Here is a 24,536-nt window from a genome sequence, read left to right on the forward strand (position 1 = left end):
AGTGTTAGAGCCGGCTGGGGATAGATGCAGCGTCGGAGTGATGCTGCATCCACCTAGGTTACGTATGTTTCAAGAAAAAAAATAAATTTGTCCCATACTTTCATTTTAACTATGTAACTGTAAGGTATTTATTGAGAACACGCAAGTATTTATTACTTAATAACCGACTTTCAATTATATATAGACCATGTAAAAGTTTCTTACTTCATGTAAAAAATATGTCTCTATAGATTTACTTCGAGATGTCAGTGTCTGTTGTGATATTTAGACAGGTCTTCAGAAATTAGAAATAAGGCACTAGTTTTAACTGAGAACCTGCTAGTTAGATTGGAGTTCTTTTATATATGAATATCATGGTTGTTCCTGCCATGGTTGTCTCAGAATACCTTTACTGCATTATAAGTGATCTTTATTTGTAATGTACATAGCGCTCATATTCCTGAATGTTTTTTTCCTTTTTTTTCTCCACGAAACAAAGACGACCAATAAAAATTGTTATTTGAAAAATAAATAAGACACTTCTATAATTTGTACTACTGATGAACCTTACAATTTAAAAACATTTTCATAAAGAAAGCAAAAACAAATTGCTATGACAATTTTCTTTTTTAATTACGAACAATGCAGATTCATAAGAGACTGGACATTATGAACGCTGTGAAATTTACCAATTTATTCTTATTTAATAAAACAAATTACACCCTCTTTTAAACATATACAGAATTATTTATCTGTGTCAACATCGCTATATACTGCAGGGTAGTATTTGTTCATGAGACACACAACAGAAACATACACATTTGTGACACATTACATATGATACATTTCAGAAAAAATAAAATGCTATATTTACAAACTATACATCCATTCACCACTGGGTTTATTTTAACTCTTAAATATACTTTATTTAAACCTGAAACCAAGAGAAGTTTAATTTCCAGCACCTATAATTCAGCTTAATTTGCATCATAATCAATACATACATTGTAAGGTAATAAGCTAGAGAGCCCAAATCAGACAAGTACTACAGCTTTAGACATTTGAAAGGTAGTCTTAAATACATTTCATATATCTGAAAATGTAAATTACCCAGTACTGGAAACCTAGGACTAGATTTGTTTACTAAGAAGCACTGAACTGACATTTAAGAGGCTACCTCAATGAATGACAGTAAGGAAAGAATACCATCCGAGTATATAATACAAGGACTTCATTTAGGAGCTGTCAAATTTAGAGGCTGTTGCTCATTAAAAGCTTAGCAAAAAGAGAAAATGGACGAAATTCCTTGTAGGCCCTGTGTAAATTACTCTGTCCCCTGCCCAAGGTTTTATGGATTAGCTTTTTGTAGACATATAACTGATCATCTGGCTTCAAATGTACTAGTATTTCCAATTTAAGCAAACAAAAACTTACAATGACAGGTAAAAAAAAAAAACTAAAGGAAAGACAACAAATCTCAGAAATGTACACATTTGCAGTTTAACTATACTAATATTGAATTCCAAGATATGTTTGCAATAACCTGCAAGGCATCACTGCTCTCTGTGTTAGAATTATTACACAGTTCATTTAAGTATTTAATAGACTTGCTGTCTTTCAGCTAGACCCGATAAAATAGAGTGTATATGGAAGAGTGTAAAACAGATCTGTTTTTCTACACACTGAAGACTAATGAACACATTTTTGTCAGATACACATACTTTAAAAGGGGATAAAAGACAAGCGTGTTTAAGTGTTTCTTGTGCAAATTCTTATCTTGCATCATACATCAACTTGTATACTAAAGAAAGAGGACCAGCCTCCATCATCAAAAAAGGTTTGAAACAAACACTAGGGAATTTTTTTTTAAATTTGCATTTATATGGGCACATCACAAAGCAATGTTAAAACTATTAAAGATGAAAGTATAACTAAAAGGCAAAACTTTTTCTAGTTTTGGATTGAGTGGAGGGTGTTTTGAGCCCCTGTCAGTTTCTACTGCGGTCTATACCTCCTATTAGCTCTATTTGTCCTGTTTACCATTATCATCAAAAGTGAAAGTAAAAGAAAATCCCAAATTTCGGATTGATACCAGAACAGTAATAGAGGGGAAATATTCAAATGGAGATACTAGTTCTGTCAACCCACAGTGACCTCCCTTTGGAGGGATTTCATCTCCTTTCCTGTTTTGACTATGGTACAGAAAATTAAGGGAAATCACAGAAGTAAAAAAAAAAAAACTGACCTATACTCTATCCAAAAAAAAAAATAAAAAAATAAAAAAAGTTTTGTCTTTAGTTAGACTAAAATACTTTTCAGCAGATCTTTAAGTAAAAGATGAGTGTTAATGGTTTAGTAAGGTGTAATCTAACAGTGCAGTGCCGCAACTTTTTATAGAATCTGTAAGGTTTTAGGGTATTTTGGAAGACTGATTAAATTAAACCTGTCATGGCAGAAATGCGAAGGCTGACATTGTTGACCTACTTTTGATAAAGCCAACTGTATGGCTGTGATGCTTCTGTTTGTCAGAGATCCAAAGTACAGATGTAAAACAGCCAAGCACTTTCGTAAGGAAAGGACAGCAATGGCAGCCTCTGTTTTTGACAGAACAGCAGTGCTCTAAGCTTCTCATTTGCATTGTCTCTTGCTAATTAGACTATGACCCTATGCTAGCACACCCCCTCTTTTTATTTATATAATCAAAACACTGTAGGAAGGAAATTTGCAGGATTAATCATCACTTACACTGAAATTCTAAGGTGCCAAGTGACAGCAGCACTAGCTGTGCCTAAAATGGATGACATACCAGGTTTTCCTTCAGCTGACCAGGCACTAGGCAATGTGCATGTACAATCTTTGTACGTTCTCCTTCATGTGTAATCAGTGTAACTATTCTACATGCTAAACTGATAGTGCTTTTCATGTAGCAGTTTACACAAGAAGTATAGGATTGGGAGCAAAAAAAAAAAAATGCTATACTCAGCTACAGGGATACAGCATTGATCCGGTGCTGCATCTGTTCTTCCCCTGCCGGCTCTGCAGTGAGAACTGAGTGATCCAACACCCTTGATCACTCAATTCTCCCCTCCGAACAGAGAGCGGTGACTTTCAGTCACTGTCTCTCTACTCTTCCCCTCCAGGGCTCACTGGAGTGCTGGGGTGTGAGAGAGGGGGCGTCCACTGACTCAGTTTCACAGTAGTTTGCTGAGAGGCTTAGCCAGCTACTGGTCCAGGCCTCTGAGTGCATCCCGACTTTAAAGTCGGGATCGATCTAGCGCCTGGACCTGTTGGGTGACTTCAGCCGACAGCGGGCTTTAGCCCGTTGTTAGCTGAAAACAGGCCACAAGAGTACAGAACTAACAGCCCTCCTATGATTCAAATGAGAAGTAGAATCAAAATAGCTTCGGCCATACTTCTTTAACATATTTTAAGCATAAAAGCACACAAGATTAGAGTTGATCTTAATTCAGACTTCCAAAATTCAGAAAGTATTAATCAGCAAAATAAGTACAGACTTCTCCAACATACTCCTTCACATCTTGATAACTACAGTATAAATGTTTTTTCATGAACGTTACTATTCTAAAAGGTTAAATGAACAAAATTAAAAAATTAAAACAATCCCTATGATAAACATTTCAACATGGATACAACTAAGGACTGTATTAGCCAGAATGGCTTTAAATACTTAACAATTGCACTCTTTGCTAAAGTGCCCGAGCATCAATGGAGTAAAAGAAAAATGTATAGGTAGGGAACATTGCTACTATGGCACTACAAAATAAAAATAACATTTATATAGAATTTAGGTAGATTATAACTGTGGCTGTGCCTTACACATACGTGAAATAAAACCGTGTTTGTGGTCAGAGATTTCTGTGTAGTAGCACAGTATCCTTAACAATGAAGCAAATATAAAAAGGTATGTGAACAATTAAATAGTGGTAAAAAAATAAAATGTATATAAACATGCTCAAAATGTTCACATATACCATCAACATTTGGTCCAATGGCCACATTACCTATAAACGGATATTATTGACTGAAACAAAACACTTAGGACTGTTTTTTAACAGCAGGAAAACCACTCACTGTTGTCAAAAAATCCCTAATTTTTAGATATTTACTTGTACAAGTAGGAAATTACAATTTTGTTTATTGCTATCACAAAGGGGGCACTCCACAAGAAAGCAAAAAATTCTACATAAAAGGACTATTTCTTAAAATTTTACCTCTGTAGACACAGGCCCCGTTCACACCTGAACGATTTTCTGCTTGATGCTTGTAGCTCTAAAGCGTTCAACAAGTCAAATTCCATTCATTTCAATGGACCCTGTTCACATAGGAGCATTCTGTCGCCTGAAGCAAAATGCCTTTCGCTCAAAAAAGTACATGATTTTCTTTTTGGCAGATTACAAGCGTTTTTGACCCCATAGACTTCAATAGAACCACCTGACTTGAGCGTTTTACCAGCAACATCTGACAAAACGCTGACAGACAGCATCTCTTTACCCCTAATTTCCTCTCCCTCTCCTCCCCCTAGTTCTTTCTATTGGCTAAACAAAAATGCCTGAAGCTGTAAAACACTTGTAATACGCTTTTAAATTTTTCTAAAAAGGCTAGTAAAAAGCTATAAAAATGCTTAAAAAAAAAAAAAAACACCAGTAAATTGCATCGCTCAGGTGTGAATGGAGCCTAAGGCAGGCCATACATGGTGCAAATTTCTTTCCTGCAACCGATTCCCCCATCAAGACAGACAGTTCTGACAGGGGAATCCCTCCTGCCAAGCAATTGTCTGCTCCAGGCGGGGGAAGCCGTCCCTACTGGGAGAAGACAGTGATTATTGCTAGTGGCTACAGCAGCTGCTAGCGATAATTGTAAGAGAACCCAGCAAGCTGGTTGTACTCAAGTTGATCGATCAACTTGGTACATTCAGCCTGCCCAATAACGGTTCAAATCTCAGTTGGTTCCTGAACGGGCCAAGATTTGAACCGTGTATGGCTGGCCTTAGGGGTTAATTTATATTAAAGAAAACCTGCATGACTATTCGTCCAGCGAAACTGCATGTACATTCATTCTGTGTGAGTTCTCGAGTATTCATTTGTTTTTAGCGGGGTTTTTTTTTTTTTTTGCACAGTGTATAAATCTGTGTCTGTTGAGCCAATAGGGCAAAATCAAACAAATTTATTTGTCTGATGGAATATCCTTAAAAGTACTTTCTCTTCTGATCGAATGGTCATAGAGTACTTTATCTTCTGTGAATGTATTTAGACTTTTAGGCTGCATTCACACCTTCGTAGGTAGTGTTTCGTAGGATGAAGCTACAAATGTCTTAAACTTAAAAAATCTATTGTTCGCTATAATGCCTGTTCACACCATTTGTGTGCACAGGTGTGAAAAGGCACCATAGAGAACAACTGATTTTTTAAGTTTTTTCACGTGTTAATACAGCCTCAGGATTGAATGTTTTTAAGATATGCTGCATTCAATACTGCTTATATTCTACAAAGAAATCCATACAACATGTATAATAGTTTACATATTGTATTTGACAACACTGGAACAAACAGGAATAGCCAAATGTATGGTGTATTCACCCTGCAAAAGACAATTTAAAAATCAGAAAATAAAATTTTGCACATTGTAGAAACCTTAGCATGGAAATTATTCACAACGGTTTTCACGAATGCTGATACATTCCTGCAGTGAATTTTTATACATAGATATAAATACACCCCGTTATAGCTGCTATTATACATGCTACTTATTTTGCATGCTAAAGGAAGGAGGAACAGGCTGTTGGTAATACCATTTTTTGGCCCTCAGGAAATGTTTATGAGACAAGACAACAAGCATAGGACATCACTTTATCCTAAATATTAAGCAGTCCTGTCCAGCAGGTAATGCTTTGGTTTGACAGATGCACCATTACCCTTTGACTTCACTCCAATTGCACTTGGAACAGAGATGTCGGGTCAGAAGCCCACATGGTTAACAGAAAAAAAAAAAAATAATATTGCATTTGGCAAATCTACTGGTGAATATCCCTTCATTATTCTTTGGACTGAATGCCACACCATTTTAAACCTGTTACTTGTACAGACTTCATTTAATTAACCTATTTAAAACTTCATAAAAAGGCCTTAGTGGTAAAAGCATTAGTCCACAATATTTCAGTCTGTGCCATGAAAAGTGTATAAAAAGTCAGTGATGGAGCTAGAAAAATATAACATCTTCTTTATTTGTATCCTCCTCGTTAGCTGGTGCAGGAGGTGGTGGAAGAGGAATAGAGGGTGTCAGTAAATGAGAACTGCTTTGCCGATGCACACTTGAATGATATGGCGGTGTTTCATTGATGGGATCGCCTTGTCCTGAAGAGTCTACGTGGCAAAAGAGAAAATGAGAAAACATATATTATATGAAAAATAAAATACAACCTGTGTACCTGAAATCCCAAGCTGAAGTTAAAAATACAGCTATCAAAATGTACACAGGGACTGCAACTACTACTTACAAATTTAGTTTTTCACCAAGATATATTGTAATGCATTATGCTACCCAACTCCCATTGCAGTAATTAATTTGTGCTTCAACAGAGGCAATTTCAACATGTCCAGTGAAGCCATCTGCCGCTCAAATATAGGAAAGCCTGGTATATCAAGTGCATTTGAAAAAAAAAAGTTTCTCACCAGACTAAAAACTGACCTGAGTACATCAAAAGTACAATACAAACAGTACAAATGCTATCTTTTACAGACTGCAATGTTCAGTGTATTTCTTCATGTTCTACTATCTGGAGGATTTGCCCGCATACACACGGTGATGACCTCCTCTTGCGTGATCTTATGGTACTATATGCTCAAACTCCTATGCCACTTACATCACACCATACCATACCATGGCATCTTTGAAATTCTTAACTTGGAATGTTAGGGGATTGCAAGACAAAGTTAAACGCACGGCCGTCCTATCCTACATTAAAAAACAAAGGGCAGACATCATAGTCTTCGTGGAGACGCATATGCCTGGCAGCTTACAAGCTGGGTATACCATTCAGTCCGTACCACACACACAAGAGGGGTGTCATTGCTCATAACCAAGTCCCTGCACTTTGAGTTGTGTGACCTGAGTTCAGTCCCACAAGGTCGTTATGTTTTTATACATGCTAAAATATATGGTGAACAATTTCTACTAATGGCTTACTATGTACCACCCTCCATACCACCTCAGTTTTATATGGCAATCCTGACAGAGGGACTCGACTTTATGGCACAATACCCGACGATTCTGGCCATCTGGCTGGGAGACTTCAATGCCACCCTAAGCCCTGACCTGGACAGAGCACACCTACCTGCCTCGACTCTTAGGCCCTGTACCTCAACCAGATTGATATCATCCTTCAATCTGGCTGACTCGTGGACGGCTAAACACGCAACAACTAGAGCATACTCATGCTTCTCCTCCACCCACAACACAATGTCCCGTATAGACTTTATTCTACTGTCACAGATACTCGTGCCTCGCCTACTAGATGCGGCCTTTTGCCCTAGACTCTTATCGGACCATAGTCCATAGTGGATAATCTTGGCTGTCCCTATAGTTAAACCACCCAGGAAATGGAGACTAAACCCTTTTTGGCTCTCATTGTTACCAGATGATGGTCAGATAGACGAGAACTGGAAAAGATACTTCCAGGACAAAGCTCACTCTGCCTCATTTGTGAATATATGGGACTCATTCAAATTACACGCGAGGGCCACTCTGACATCCCGAATCAATAGACTCAAAACAACCACAGCTGAAAAGGCAGACAAGGTACTGGTGGAAAGGGAAGGAGCAAGGGAAGTGGGACTTTGAGTGAAGCACGAGGTAGCACAAAGATAATTGAGTTGAACAAGGGAATTTTATTTGTGTACATTATTGGTAGCCATAAATATAATGTTAATATCAGAGTGATTGGTAGACACTAGGGCACAAATAAATACCATAAATGATAACACAAATGTCTCAAATGCGTTGATATCAAAAGTACAAAGTTTAGACAAGATAATAAATTGATTGAATGGTATATATGATGATACAAAAACATAGTAAAATTCTGAAGTTCAACCAGGACTGGATTGAATACAAATATGGTTGCGAGGTAATGCCTGCAGGACCTGAGGCCTCACTTAAACCTGTAGAGGTAGAGATTACGTAAAAACTTGCAGATCTAGATGTAAATGATTGGAAACACGGCATCAAGTAGCTCTACGCGTTTCGTGGCTAATCCGACACTCATCAGGAGTATGCACGTGATAATCTAAAGTGGGAATGATATGGAGAATAATCCGTCATTATTGAAGGGGTAGGGTAGGACCCCATATGACACCAAAGTGCATACCTACCAGTTGAGGCCCGTCGGTTATCGGTGCAGTGGCAGGGCACCAAGAACATCGGGTGGTACTCCCAACCGGGGGCCGTGGTAGACAGCCCAGGTTGCCAGGGAAAAGTGACAACAACCAACCAAGGATAAGTGGTGGAAACAGTGCTGGAAAACCAGTGAAAAAAGGGGATGAAAAAGTGCAAGAGTGGAAATGTACCTGTGTGAACGAGAAAACAAAAGAAAAGGAGAGAAAAGGAGACTGACTGGCATCTAGACTCCTCCGCTGCCAACGAGTGTGGAAAACCCAACAGTGACCACGTGACGGTGTTCCTTGCGCCGTCACGTGGTCGTCACTGTTGGGTTTTCCACACTCGTGTAGATGCCGGTCAGTCGGAGATGCATTTCCGATTGTTGGCGTCCCTCCCCCGCAATTGCTATACGGCGTGATGGTGGGCGACCCTGCGGTGGCGCATATAGGGGCGTCTTTCAGGGCGGTCCCGGCACACGAGGCTCTCCACACACCTGACTCCACTCAGTTGGAATCTCTCCTTTTCTTTTGGTTCCTCGTCCACACAGGTACATTTCCACTCTTGTACTTTTTCATCCCCTTTTTTCACTGGTTTTCCAGCACTGTTTCCACCACTTATCCTTGGTTGGTTGTTGTCACTTTTTTCTGGCAACCTTTAGGCTGCTAGTTTTCCATCTCATGATCTTTCGTTTCCACATGCACGGGACCCTTCCTGCCTATCCGTATTTTCTGCCAATTATACTGCCACCAGTTCACTTTCATCATTCTTCACTTTTCTCCCCCACCCCCAGAGATACCTTGGGGTCCCGTGTCCGCCCTGATTGCTGCCTGCTTGGTCGTCCCCGCTGGGCTGTCTACCACGGCCCCCGGTTGGGAGTACCACCCGATGTTCTTGGTGCCCTGCCACTGCACCGGTAACCGACGGGCCTCAACTGGTAGGTACGCACTTCGGTGCCAACTGGGGTCCTACCCTACCCCTTCAATAATGACGGATTATTCTCCATATCATTCCCACTTTAGATTATCACGCGCATACTCCTGATGAGTGGCGGATTAGCCACGAAACACGTAGAGCTACTCGATGCCGTGTTTACAATCATTTACATCTAGATCTGCAAGTTTTTACCCTATCTCTATCTCTACAGGTTTAAGTGAGGCCTCAGGTCCTGCAGGCATTACCTCAACCATATTTGTATTCAATCCAGTCCTGGTTGAACTTCAGAATTTTACTATGGTTTTACCTGTTTTTGTATCATCATATGTACCATTCAATTTATTATCTTGTCTAAACTTTGTACTTTTGATATCAATGATCGCATTTGAGACATTTGTGTTATCATTTATGGTTATTTGTGCCCTAGTGTCTACCAATAACTCTGATATTAACATTATATTTATGGCTACCAATAATGTGCACAAATAAAATTCCCTTGTTCAGCTCAATTATCTTTGTACTACCACGTGCTTCACTCAAAGTCCCACTTCCCTTTGCTCCCTCCTTTTCGACTTATGAGGGATGGAAATGCATGACCTTACCAGGTCATGATTTCACTCAAAGTCCCATAGAGATGGAAATACGTGACCTTACCAGGTCTTAGCTTCCTAAAATTCCCTAAAATTCCTTTTTTTCCCCTTTTTTTGCTTAAGGTACTGGTAGAGCTCTCCCTTGCAGAATGTCAAAATGAGGTTGACCCAACTCCTGACAAAGCTTCCCGCCTTAAACTGCAATCTAGAGTGGTTAATCAGCTGCAACATGAGATGTCTAGAAGAAAACTTTTTTTCTCTAGACAAATTCTTTAAACATGGAGAGAGAGCGGGAAAGCTATTAGCATACATGGCTCACAGCAAGGACAGGCCCCCAGTAGTGATCTCCCTGCGAAACCTGTCGGGAGAGATGGTAACTGAACCTGTAGCAGTAACAGCAATGTTCCACAGGTTTTTTAGCTCTCTATACACTACCACTACATCCACTGATTTAACACCTATTGATCGCTTTCCTAGAAGGGCTCACCTTTCCACAACTGACCCCAGCCCAGATAGAGACACTTGAAACACCACTAACGACCAATGAGATAGCAATGGCAATTGCCAGTTTCGCTAGATCCAAATCACCTGGGTCTGATGGACTACCCATCGAATTCTATTCACAGTACAGTGAGACTCTCCTAACTCAGCTGTTTACCCTATACACCCACCTGTTTGAGACTTTCACCTTACCAGCATCCATGAGGGAAGCAATTATAGTGCTCATTCCCAAACCGGGCAAGGATTTGGGCCTCTCCGAGTCGTTTAGACCCATTCTCTCCTTCAGGTGGATATTAAAATACTTGCAAAAATCTTGGCACTGTGCCTCAATCAGGTTATTATAACCCTAGTGCATGAAGAACAAGCAGGCTTCATGCCAGGCAGGAACACCTCATTTAATCTTAGAAAATTGTTTATCAACATGCAAGCCCATCACGACAATGTTGGAGAGAGAGTAGTGGTCACACTTGACACAGCCAAGGCTTTCGACTCGGTAGAGTGGAACTACCTGTGGAAATGCCTGGCACAATATGGCTTCGGCCATAAATTTCTTAGATGGACCTGCTTGCTGTACCAGGCCCCAGTAGCCAGAGTAACAGCTAACGGATGGCAGTCAGATACATTTGAACTATCCAGAGGTACCAGACAGGGCTGCCCTTTATCCCCCCTACTATATGCCTTGGCCACAGAACCCCTAGCAATATCTATCAGAGGTAACCCATTGATACGGGGCTTGCGTGTAGGCGATATAGAAGAAAAAATAGGTATGTACGCTGATGACATTACTATATCCAGCGGATTCAGGCCCCTCTTTAGCTGAAGCCTTACGAACAATTGAACATTTTGGCTCATTTCCCGGACTCAAGATCAACTGGGAGAAGCTGCAAATTCTCCCACTTGATCTTGCTCCCCAACTGAGCTACAGACCTAACTACCCTTACAACGAGTTAGTAGTGTCAGATACTTGGTAGTGAGCGCGACTAGGTCACCGATCCACTATGGACCTCTAAATTTGGAACCACTGTTCGCCCTGAATAAATCTTAAGCACAAATTTGGGCACGCCTCCCTCTCGGGGAACTAGGTCGCATCAACCTCATTAAAATGATACTCCTTCCTAAAATTCTATATATATTGTGGCACACCCCTGAATACCTACCTCTGAAATATTTCAAAACCATGGATGCAATTCTCAAACCCTTTGTTTGGAGGAAAAATAGACACAAATTGGCGTGGCGACTGCTCAAAAACCCCACCGATCTGGCCGGTACAGCTCTACCGGACTTCAGTCTATACTACTTAGCATCTCAGCTATCCCAATTGTTCCATATAGACAAGACTGATAGAAAGATTCACACGGCTCCTATGCCCTACCTGGGTCCAACTGATAAATGACCCCATATGCGCCATAGCAGCAGGCATAGAAAATACTACAAAAAAAGAGGAACATAACTCCCTCCTAAACCACTACAGAAAGATATGGTGACTAGCCTCGGTCAAACTAGACATACCCGTACATAACAACTACTCTCCCATTTGGCACTACAAGAATTCTTGACTGTACCAGAATCGGAGACTTGGTGTAGAAGTGGAATTTTTTGACCTCACACACTTACAGTGGGGATGGAAAGTATTCAGACCCCTTTCAGTTTTTAACTCTTTGTTATATTGCAGCCATTTGCTAAAATCATTTAAGTTCATTTTTTTTCCTCATTAATGTACACACAGCACCTCATATTGACAGAAAAACACAGAATTGTTGACATTTTTGCAGATTTATTAAAAAAGAAAAACTGAAATATCACATGGTCCTAAGTATTCAGACCCTTTGCTCAGTATTTAGTAGAAGCACCCTTTTGATCCAATACAGCCATGAGTCTTTTTGGGAAAGATGCAACAAGTTTTTCACACCTGGATTTGGGGATCCTCTGTCATTGCTCCTTGCAGATCCTCTCCAGTTCTGTCAGGTTGGATGGTAAACGTTGGTGGACAGCCATTTTTAGGTCTCTCCAGAGATGCTCAATTGGGTTTAAGTCAGGGCTCTGGCTGGGCCATTCAAGAACAGTCACGAGTTGTTGTGAAGCCACTCCGTTATTTTAGCTGTGTGCTTAGGGTCATTGTCTTGTTGGAAGGTAAACCTTCAGCCCAGCCTGAGGTCCTGAGCACTCTGGATAGGGTTTTCGCCCAGGATATCCCTGTACTTGGCCGCATTCATCTTTCCCTCGATTGGAATCAGTCGTCCTGTCCCTGCAGCGGAAAAACACCCCCACAGCATGATGCTGCCACCACCATGCTTCACTGTTGGGACTGTATTGTATCGTTGTCCTGCTGGAAGGTGAACCTCCACCCCCGTCTCAAGTCTTTTGCAGACTCTAACAGCTGGGCTCCATCCATCTTCCCATCAACTCTGACCAGCTTCCCAGTTCCTGCTGAAGAAAAGCATGCCCACAACATGATGCTGCAACCATGTTTCACAGTGGGGGTATTGTGTTCAGGGTGATGTGCAACGTTAGTTTTCCGCCACACATAGCATTTTGCTTTTAGGCCAAAAAGTTCAATTGTGGTCTCATCTGACCACAGCACCTTCCTTCCACATGTTTTCTGTGTCCCCCACATGGCTTCTCGCAAACTGAAAACAGGACTTCTTAGGGCTTTCTTTCAACAATGGCTTTCTTCTTGCCACTCTTCCATGAAGGCCAGATTTGTGGCGTGCATGACTAATAGTTGTCCTGTGGACAGATTCTCCCACCTGAGTTGTGGATCTCTGCAGCTCCTCCAAAGTTACCATGGACCTCTTTGGCTGCTTTTCTGATTAATGTTCTCCTTGTCTGGATTGTCAGTTTAGGTGGATAGCCATGTCTTGGCAGGTTTGCAGTTGTGCCATACTCTTTTTTTGGATAATGGATTGAACAGTGCTCCGTGAGATGTTCAAAGCTTGTGATTTTTTTTTTATACCCTAACCCTGATTTTTTTTTTGGTATTTCCTTTATTTGCCAATGAAAGTTACATGTAACAATCAAGAAATAGTATTTACAGTATCTCAAATAGAAAACAAATAGGTAAGTAAATGGAGGCCAGGTCCGAGAACACTGGGCCTGGCGTTGCACAGAGTATGTGGTCATAACAGCGTATACTTATTGATAGATAGTGCTCAGTGCATCACACTGGGGTGTCTAACATATATTTATGTAGATGGTCAAGGCATATGTACTGCAATGAATGAAACAGTGAGATTCTAATACAATATATAATATTCGGTAGAATGAGGTAACTTAGCTTGGAATTTTCCAGGTAGCGTAGCGGGGGTTAGGACTTCCCCTGGGCCTAACAAGCCCAGGGATGGGGCAATATGAAAGAAAGATATGAACCAGGATATACATATCTGAAAGGTGTATCCCATCACTGGGTTTCCAAAGGGTAACTAAAAAGAGGGGGGTGTAAGGCAGGGGGAACAACCAGAATGGGGGGTAGGTGTCCCCCGGGCTGAAGAGACTGGGGGGGGGGGGGGAATAGAAAAAGAGGACGTAGAGGGCATCTCACCCAGGGAGTTGAGTTAGATCCAGGGAGGCTAGCTCGTATGTGCCACTTCCTGTATATATGCGTCAGTGTACACAAAGTGGTTCCAGGGCCGCCAGGTCTCTCGGAGGGTCTCCTTCTGGTTATGCAAGGTAGCTGTGAGATCTTCCATGTCTCTCAATTCGTTCACCTTGGAGAATCACAGAGATATTGACGGGGGGGTTTTCCGATCTCCTACAAAGGGGGATGCACGGCCTGGCCGCATTTAGCAGTTGTATTGTAAGGGAGGCCTTATGTTTCCTGATTGGTCTGTCTGAAAGATGAAGCAGGCAGGCCGACAGGTTCCCTTCCACATCGACATTGGTCAGGTGTTTGACTGTGCAGATCACTTTGCGCCAAAAGGGGGCAAGTTTGGGACAGTCCCAAAAGATATGCAGCATCATCCCTTCAGCATCTCCGCAGGGGCAGCAAACACTGGGGACCTGCGGGAAGAAACGGTGCAAAATGGTAGGCACTCTGTACCAACTGCAACTGCATTTCATGTGTTAATGGCACCATTTTGTAGTGGCCTGGCTTTCATCGGCCATTTTCTTTTGTTGTAGTCACCATGTGGCCCAGCTTTTGTCGGCCATTTTCACCATGTGGCCGTGACTTGATTTACGTTTGTTGCAACTACCATTTCATGTCTGCTGTGTTTTGTGTTATGGGTGGAATTGCTCTGCTTTTGGGCCAGGTTTAAAAAGGTGATTTTGGTTTGTAGAGGCGTAGTTTAAGGATTTTATTCTGTTTAGCCTGTAAATAATCCCAGTGTGGATTTCAGGGGTGAGACACTGGGAACTGAAAAACTGTTTTGTTTAAATGTTAAACTCACTGGTTTCGAAGATACTGTTTTGTCATTGCACATGGTGCAGGCCCCATTTTGTTTTCCTTTGTGTGTGTGAAGCCATGCGGTCTGAGCCACCATCTTGTCTCTAGGCACCATTTTGTTTCCCTTTTAAGTGAATTCAATCTTTTCAGGTTTAGCTATTTTTGTACGTTTTACATACTTTTCAGTAAAACTATTGCTTTTTTTAGTATTGAATTTTTGGTTTTAAGTGAAATCTCTACTTTGCACTGAATTTCAGTCGATAGTAAGACTAACTTTAACTGAGTTTTTGTACTTTTAGCAGTGTGTGTTATTTTTATTTTTAAGATGAAACTAGACTTCCCCTCCCCCTCCCTCTTTCTGTCCATTGATATTTAAATAAACCACTTAGATGGGTTTTTTAGAGCTGAGCAGGCGACAGGAAGTTGGTGGGAGGAGCTTGGGGTCTTTTGACTCGTATTTGGAAGAATGATGGAAATCATCTGGATTTTTAATTCCAGTTGCTTTGTGAAGTTTTATACTGTAATACAGTTTGGGTAAATAGTAAACAGGAGGCATCCACGTTAGTGTTGTAACACCTAGGCACAGATAGAAGCCATAAGATTGTTTTGAACAGTGGAGGATTTCATGGTGTTTTGTAGTTGGTGGGCAAACACATTTAGAAGGTTGTATATTGTGAGACCGGTCGGGCCGCGTATAATAGTCAGAATTCCAGTACATAACTGTATTAGCATAAACGTGAGTAGTAGTACGCTAGCAGCCCCGATCAGACAGTGTATGATAATCGGAAAGCGGGGGACGGTTATAGTTATAAAGGCGCAAACACTAACCGCTCCGAAAGTAAAGCGCAGGGTTCACCAAAAAGCGATTTGAATCGTCATGGGCAATGGGTTGTCCATGCACCCCAGTCAGACAGCTGCACAATACATGAAATCTGGGTATGGGGCTAAGGCCATTAGACACCTTAAATATTGGCATATATGGTCAGAGGGTACAGTAAGGTGTACTCCTTTGAAAGGTACTTTTGATGTCTGGAGGTACGAGACCCCAGAATAAAAATACCTTGGATGTAGTTCAGCTGTGGCTTCAGAAATCTGTAATGAGTGAGTTGATGGATGTGTAGTTAAAACTCTCATGCCTGTTTTTGAACTTTGGCTGATCCATGCAAGATTTCGAGATGCTCTTGTGTTTCTCCCATTGTATTTTTTTCTATTGCCAAAAGAGTGAAGGTAGCATTCTGTCTGGTTGTTTTGTTTTTTCATTTTTGTTTTGGGAACTATGAAATATCTCCCCCACATTTGTATCTAAATGTTTGTCTCATGGGCATGGCCGGCAGCCTGAGATGGCCGCACTGTGACCAAGCTCCGGCTCCACTGGATCTGACAGGCGACACACGGCATCAGTGAGACCTTAAATTAATCACCCAACACATGATGCAGAGCCAGAGAGGTAGGGGAGGCATGCAGGGAAGAGGAAGGAGCGAGAGGGTCCCCGCAGACTCACGGACGTCTACAGTCCATCGTGCACACGATACCCTCAAGATGGCGCCGGCGCAACAGCTCTCTCACAGAGAACAGGGGCGGCTGCAGCGGCAAGGGATACAAGCCAGCAGCATGACACCACTGCTCCAGATAGCGGAGGACATTCTCCTCCATCCACCTTCAATAGTCCAGTGAAGCAGAGGAGGAAACTGACAGCCGACGGAGACACAGTGAATGATGCCTCCCTTGACAGTCAGGCTGATATTAATGGCTTTGGTGAGAAGCTGGATGCCTTTCCTACAATGTGACGGCTTATTCTAGACTCTGCTCTCAAAGATATGCTAATCACAATATGTGGAGCACTGCAGCATAACATGTCTAACGTCATGAGGCAAACTATCAGAGAAATAGCAGCCATAGAAGATAAAGTGGATCACTTAGAGAACAAAATGAGTGACTACACGCTAGCACATAATGAAGTAGTAGATGCCCATGATGAACTAGCAGAAGAAATCCGCAACATTAAAATCAAAATGGCAGACATGGAAGACCGTTCCCGCAGGAACAATGTGAAATTTAGAGGCATTCCGGAATTGGTCCCCTCAGGGGAACTCCGCCTATATCTGTAAAAAATGATAGCTGAATTACTTTCAATGAAAAAAAAACACGAAGTGGCGATAGACAGGGCTCACCGCCTTCTAAAGCTGTCCTATCTGCCTGAACGTGTACTGAGAGATGTGATAGCTAGGATCCATTATTTCCACATTAAGGATCAGCTCATGTACTTCTCCCGCAAATGCAATTCCTTACCAGTGCCATATTCTTGAATCCCACTATACATAGACCTCTCACAGGCAACCATACAAGCCCGCAAAAACCTCATCGCCATTATCAAGATCTTGAGGAACAACAATATTCTCTATAAATGGAAGCTTCCGACTAAGCTGTCCATTGTCAAAGTGTCTCCCAGCGTTAGTTCTCCCGCAGCCCGTTCAAAAGAGCTGACTGGGGCAGACTGGCGCTGGTTGAGATCTGTTTGGTAGTGAAAAGCTCCTTGGGGATGCAGAGAAGTGTTTGCAGAGTGGAGATATGTCCGCCAGTGAAGGGCCCCTGTGTGATGCACAGAACGATCGCCTGGGGGGGATGTGTTTGCTCTGCAGAGACATTATTGGTTTAGTGGATGTGCGCTTGTGTCACCCATGTATGCCTGATCAACATATTTGGGGTGCCATGGCGTGCACCTGCACATAATTTCTCATCCACACTGAACGGTAGTATAGTCCGGGTATGCTTTGTTCTCTGAACAAAGTAGAATAAGGATTCACAAAAAACGGAGTCTTTGAGTTGTTATGGTCAGGGGCAGAGTTCATGTTTGTTAGCCATGCGGCTTCCTTTGTTTAGTTGAAGAGCATGGCTTCCAGGTAAAACATACACACTGTCCCTGCCCAGACACGCGCATAGGACTCCCCTTGTCATTATTTATTGGTTGTTGTATAAACTCATCCTGTTGGAAGCGATTGGCTGTTGGGGCCAGGACTTCCTGTTGGTCATTGCTTTTGTTGTCTTTGAATAAAAGAGCCAGTGCGGTGCTCAGTGAAGGGCAGTCGTGCTGAGATGAGGATGTAAACTGTGGTCATGTCTGTTTTACTTGGGGATATGCCGGGAATAGAGTTGTAGGTAAGATGCATTATACCATTAGACGAAGTGGGTGCTTATTAGCGCAGGTGAGATTGATTACGCTTGGCGTATAGCTGAATCTCTACGTCACCAGAAAGTCTACAAATGTCAGGATGGTAAAGACCTGGTTCCAGAGGTTTCAGCGAGTTACCGAGTAACTCCGAACTAGAATGCAGGGATACAGTACAAATGGTCTTACCAACCGCGCTCCTGAGGTAGATGTCACGCTTCAGATGAGGTCGGGTGGGACCTAGGGGCCTCCCGACTAAGAGCACAGGAGCGGGATCTTCTCAGCCGTTGAGGTCTTAGCAAGGGCGGACCGAGAGCTTCCTGGGTAAGTAAAAAATCATGCCAGTTAGGAACACGGACGACCGGTTGATCCAGGAAGCCGAACAGGTCAGGGAGTTGATCTGGTGAGCGAAGGTAAAACTCGGATCCTTGCTTTCGCACAAACGAAAGGGGTGTCCCCACTGGTACGTGGCCTCTGCTGCACGGATCACTTCCAGGGGGGGGCGCATAAGACCTCGCAAAGCACGTATTTGTCTTGAGACATCAATGTAGATCCGAATCATAGCACCGTCAAAGTCAATGGGGCCCCTTGCCCATGCCAGGCGTAAGAGCTCCTCTTCGATAGTGAAAAAGTGGACCCGACAAAGCACATCTTGCGGTAGGTCTGGGGGAACTTGGCTCTGGGAGGAGGAGGGAGGGGCCCTTAAGCCTGGCAATCTGTGGACCCTGTCCAGCTCCAGTTCCGACGTGGAAGGTTTGCCCATGACTTGATTCAGGATAGCTGTCACCGTGTGCGCAGGTTTGGGCCCATGGTGGCCTCCGGGATGCCGCGGAGTCTCCGATTTAGAAGATTCCAGGTCTTGCACCCGTTCCTCCACAGTGTCAACCTGCTGGCGCAGGTCATGGAGCTCCCTTGTGAGGGCAGTAACAATTGATGCAGCCATGGCCTGGAGGTCTTGCTTGGTGGGCAGGCCTGCTACAATGTCCTGGAGGGTCCCCTCAGAATGGCTGCCAGCCCCCATCACCATGCTTTGTGAATCTGGCTGTGAGTCTGTGTGAGGGATGTCTGGGACGAGATAGGGGAGAGCGGCCAATCTGCGGGAGTGTGCAAGTCTCTGGCCGTCTTAACTCCCGTCTGTATGCCTCTCTTGCTGTTTGTAGCAGCGGCACTCGTCGGAGCGACCCACGGTGGCGTCTTCTTGGTCGGGGCCGCAGGAGAGGCCACACTGTGTTGCTGGGTGATCTCGGGCCCCCTCGGATCCCCAGCGGTCAGCAGGTGCTTGCGATGCCCCGGCATGTAAAACTTGCCTGTGTCAGTCGTCAGGCGATTCCTGGCCTGTGCAGAGCTCCAGTGAGTGCGTCCTCACGCCTCCATCGCCAAGCCACGCCCTTTCAACCTAACCCTGTTTTAAACTTCTCCACAACTCTATCCGTGACCTGTCTGGTGTGTTCCTTGCCCTTCATGATGCTGTTTGTTCACTAAGGTTCTCTATCAAACCTCTGAGGGTTTCACAGAACAGCTGTATTTATACTGAGATTAAATTATACACAGGTGGACTCTACTTACTAATAAGGTGACTTCTGAAGGCAATTGGTTCCACTAGATTTTAGTTAGGGGTATCAGAGTAAAGGGGGCTGAATAAAAAAAAGCATGTCACACTTTTCACATATTTATTTGTAAAAAAAAAATTGAAAACCATTTGTCATTTTCCTTCCACTTCACAATGATGTGCCACTTTGTGTTCGTCTATCACATGAATTCCCAATAAAATACATTTATGTTTTGGTTTTAACATGACAAAACGTAGAAAATTTCAAGGGGTATGAATACTTTTTCAAAGCACTGTACATATGTTTGTGTGTGTGTATATATGTCTATGTACATGTGTGTGTGTACATGTTTGAATATGCTTGTGTGCATGTACACATTTGTATGTGTGTGTGTGTGTGTGTGTGTGTGTGTGTGTGTGTGTGTGTGTGTGTGTATATATCTTTTAATCTTGACCCCCCCATTCCTGTACCATCAGAACTTCTTTTTTAGTGCTTGTTTATGATAGCAGCAAGGACTGCTGCTCCTCTGAAAAGCAATCCATGCTCAAATTGCTTTTCAGAGGCATTTGGCAGGTGGTAAAGAGGCAATACGTTGCCTCCTCACCACCTGTTTTAAGAGTGTAAATGCAGCATCAGCACACCGCAACCGTGCAATGCACTCAGTTGCGGGGTGGTTGCAGTGCAGCCCCATTCATCCTGGGTATACCTCCAGCTGCAGCCAGAGCATGTGTACACCCCCAGCTACTTCCTCTGCAGCTAAACGGGGAGCAGTTGGGGTGGTAAAAACAGCTCAACCATGTGGTTTTACCACCTCTCCAACCTGACGTGAACAAGCCCTTGGTTCACATCTGTGTGCATGCATGCTGCGTGTCGAGCAGCCCATTAATTTCAATGGGCTTCCCTACCCTCAAAAGTAAAGGGAAAGAATACCTCGACCCTTTTTAAAAATTGTGCCGCACCGAAAGCACCCCATGTTTGCCAATGTGTGGGGTATCATTAAGAATTAATGGCACCCCTAAAGAGCAGAGCATTTGTCTGTGTGTCAGGAACGAGCATGATTTTGCACGGGTTCCACTACACACTAAGGTGAACCAAGCCTAGAACAGGGGTGCCTCAAGACTGAAAATACTTTTCAAGAGAGCCCCAACAGGAAACAGGTTGAAAAACACTGGTCTAGAGGAAAACCCTGATTTGGGGGCTCTGGGTTCTGTTGCTATGTTCTTTTCCCAAAACAGCAAGGCTTGACAAACCCCCATGGATGCAATGGCAAGTGGTATGGCCTGGCTACACATACTCAGGTAAAAGACGTCTAAAACAGGGACTCAAACTTTTTGTCTATAGGACAAGACACAGAAGGGGAACCATCCAGTTCTCGTGGAAGCTGTCATCTATCAGATATTGTGTGACCTGCTTAAGGGCGAAAACACTATCAGGAAGTGCTTAGTCCTTGTAAAGATCCTCCTGTGTGTGAGGGTGCATTGAAAAAGATATGACCAGTTAAGGGCATTTCCACGATCCCTAATATGTTACCCTTAAGGATGGATGGTTCCAGCAATGACAGCTTCAGGTTTTTAGGAACCCACTTCATGAAAAAATTCATGGTGGACTTTGAATTTGAAAAGCTTGGGGGCCAAAATGTACTACTCAGAGGATTTTTCCACATCAGAGCCTGCTTCCTAAGACCCCCCCTCCTTTTCCAACCTAGAGAGTGAGCGGTGGTAGGGGAAACTCACAAGATAGCAATGTCTTTTATGGCCACCCCACCATAAATCCTTACAGATATCTGCAAATTGTTCCAACACCAGAACCAGACTGCTACCCTACTGATGGGTTTGTGGAATGAAGGCTGTCTCCAACCTAAGTGTTGGCATCAGTGTTAATTTAGTTGACTGAAACCGACTAAAACATTTTAGTCAACTAACTTAATACCATTTTAGTCAACTTAAATAAGACCAAAAACTAAAACAATTGAGATGACTAAAATAAGACTAAAACTAAAATGGCATTGTAGTTAAAAGACTGGGTATGTCCCCTTCTTCAAGGTCCAAGCAGTACTGATACACAATTTTTTAAGCAGAATGTTGAAGAAAAAAAAAAAAAAAAAAGGAAAAAAAGAGAAAAACAAAACACATACAAATCAATGGTAATAAATATAGCAGCAGAGTTAGTGAGATAAGACAGAGGGAGAGCTATAGACTGGAGGAGGGGGGGGATACTGGTCACAGAGGGGGTCGTAAAACTTTAGCATAATGTGTAAGGAAACCAATTATCTAAATTCAGGCCATTATTTTTCATGTAATGGCCTGAATTTAGATATTGGTTTCCTTACACATTATGCTAAAGTTTTACGACCCCCTCTGTGACCACTATCTCCCCCCCCCCCCTCCTCCAGTCTATAGCTCTCCCTGTCTTATCTCACTAACTCTGCTGCTATTTTTATTACCATTGATTTGTATGTGTTTGTTTTTCTTTTTTTTCTTTAACATTCTGCTTAAAAATTTGTGTATCAGTACTGCTTGGACCTTGAAGAAGGGGACATACCCCGAAAGCTTGTGCTGAAAAATTGTATGTTAGTGCAAATAAAAAAAGTATCACGGACAGTACTCAATTTTCTCTGTCACAATTGCACTAATACCACTACAATCAAATCAAGTCAAAAGACTAAAATGGGACTAAAACTAAAATACCATTTTAGTCAAAAGTCTAAGACTAAAACGAAGTTAAAATTTGACGTCAAAATTAACACTGGTCTGTAGTGCATGTTCATACCTCAATACCATAGATAATATCATATTAGATTTTTTACTCCAGTAGTATATAATGAGTTTGGAAATTGTAGAGAAATGCTTAACCACTTAAGGACTAGCCTCGTTTTGGATTTTAGGTGTTTACATGTTTTTTTTTGTTAGAAATTTACTTATATTTAGAACCCCCAAACATTATATATTGTTGTTTTTCTAACACCCTAGAGAATAAAATGGCAGTCAATGCAATACTTTTTTTTGCACCGTATTTGCGCAGCGGTCTTATAAGCACACTTTTTTTGGAAAAAATTCACTTTTTTGAATAAAAAAATAAGACAACAGTAAAGTTAGCCCAATTTTTTTTTATATTGTGAAATATAATGTTACGCCAAGTAAATAGATACCCAACATGTCATGCTTCAAACTTGCGCCCGCTCGTGGAATGGCGTCAAACGTTTACCCTCAAAAATCTCCACAGGCGACGTTTAAAAAATTCTACAGGTTGCATATTTTGTGTTACAGAGGAGGTCTAGGGCTAGAATTATTGCTCTCGCTCTACTGGTCGCAGCGATACCTCACATGTGTGGTTTGACCACCGTTTTCATATGCAGGCGCTACTCACTTATGCGTTCGCTTCTGCGCGCGAGCTCGTCGGGACAGGGGGTTTTTAAAAAAAAAAAGTTTTATTTTTATTATTTATTTTTACACTGTTGTGCAAACATCCCTTGTAATAGATAAAAGCATGACAGGACCTCTTAAGTATGAGATCTGGGGTCAAAAAGACCTCAGATCTCATATTTACACTAAAATGCAATTAAAAAAAAAAAAAAAAAAAAAAAAAGTCATTTAAAAAAATGACATTGAAAAAAATGTGCCTTTAAGACGTATGGGCGGAAGTGACGTTTTGATGTCGCTTCCGCCCAGCAGTGTCATGGAGACGAGTGGGCGCCATCTTAGCCTCACTCGTCTCCAGGCACAGTAGGGAGACAGACGCGATCACCTCCGCTGCTACTGACGGCTCCAGTAAGCGGCAGAGGGCACCGGATCGCGACGGGGGGGGGGGCCCTCTCCCGCCACCAATAAAAGTGATCTTGCGGTGAATCCGCCGCAGAGACCACTTTTATCTAAAAGGTGACCGTCGCACAAAAACGGGGATACCGGGGTAATGGCAGCTAGCTGCTGCCATAACAACGATAACTGTCAGCAAACTTTGGACGTAAGTCGGCGTGCGGCGGTCGGCAAGTGGTTAAATAATGCTTTACAACTTAACTCTGCCCATTATATTTTAGCTGCCTTAAATGAGTTTTAGTCGACAAATTATTTTAGTCGACTAAAGTGTCCTGGAGATTTAGTCGACTAAATACAACTAAAACTAAAACAATTGCAGAACACTAAAATGGGACTAAAACTAAAATGGCATTTTAGTCCTAAGACTAAAACTAAATCGAAATTTTCTGCCAAAATTAACACTGGTTGGCGTTTAGTCCTCCTGGTCCTTGTCCCCCTAATGACAGATCTGCCCTGCCCCTAAGGGTGCACTACTCGCAGTATGGGATCAAGAGGGGAGGGGTGGCCTCCTAGTGCTCCACTAAATTAGAGGCATGAGGTCCCTGATCAGGCTGGGCCTGTGCAAGATAAAGTAGAACTGAAGATTACACATCATGTTGGGTTGGTGTTCTGTCTTGGAAAGGGCCAAAACCAAACAGTGCTCACACATACTCAGTCCATCTTTCTGAGCGATACCTGCGCAGTAGTAAAGGCAGGCAGGCGGGCGGAGTATGTATGTGCGGGGCCATGGTCTGCACATCCGAGGCTGGTCCTGGCTCTGCTCTGGATCAGCGGTCTTTGAGTGAGTCTGGCAGGGCCGCATACGCACGTGAACACCGATAGACCGTAGTATACAAGGCAATGGTGCCCTCAATTGGCGACAACCAAATTGGCCACATGCAGCTCCTAAGGGTGATGATGAAATCAACCAACTGCACCTAAATTCCCTTTACAGTCCAAAGTCAGGGAAAGCACTAGGGACCTCCCACAATAAGGGCATTCACACATTACACAGCAAAGTCAAGAAAAGACTCAAACTCACTCTGTCCTGGTCAGGTTACTCCACAGGGTCTTCAGGGACTGGAATCTGCCAATGCAGACCAATGCCCTGGATCTGTATAGCACCCCACCAGCCAACTCATGCAATGCAACCACCTGCCAAGGTAAGCCCCACACACAGGATATAGTGCCAGTCACTGCTTACAGGGTGAAGAAAACCCAGGGTTCCTGTGATTTACAATTTAGCATTAT

At 42.7% G+C, this 24,536-nt stretch overlaps 1 protein-coding gene across 7 annotated transcripts in view; it reads right to left on the reverse strand.

The window, feature by feature from the left end:
• Nucleotides 1-587: 587 nt before the first annotated feature.
• Nucleotides 588-24,536, reverse strand: part of ARHGEF18 (Rho/Rac guanine nucleotide exchange factor 18) — a 355,668-nt gene continuing 331,719 nt past the window's right edge. For all 7 annotated transcript variants that reach the window (XM_073599247.1, XM_073599232.1, XM_073599238.1 and 4 more), the window contains exon 30: nucleotides 588-6,359. In XM_073599247.1, the coding sequence (XP_073455348.1) occupies nucleotides 6,196-6,359 (164 nt within the window). In that variant the 3' untranslated portion in view covers nucleotides 588-6,195. The remainder of the gene's footprint in view (nucleotides 6,360-24,536) is intronic.

This window comes from Aquarana catesbeiana, linkage group LG01 (assembly GCF_042186555.1).
Source record: "Aquarana catesbeiana isolate 2022-GZ linkage group LG01, ASM4218655v1, whole genome shotgun sequence".
In the NCBI taxonomy this organism is placed as follows: domain Eukaryota; kingdom Metazoa; phylum Chordata; class Amphibia; order Anura; family Ranidae; genus Aquarana; species Aquarana catesbeiana.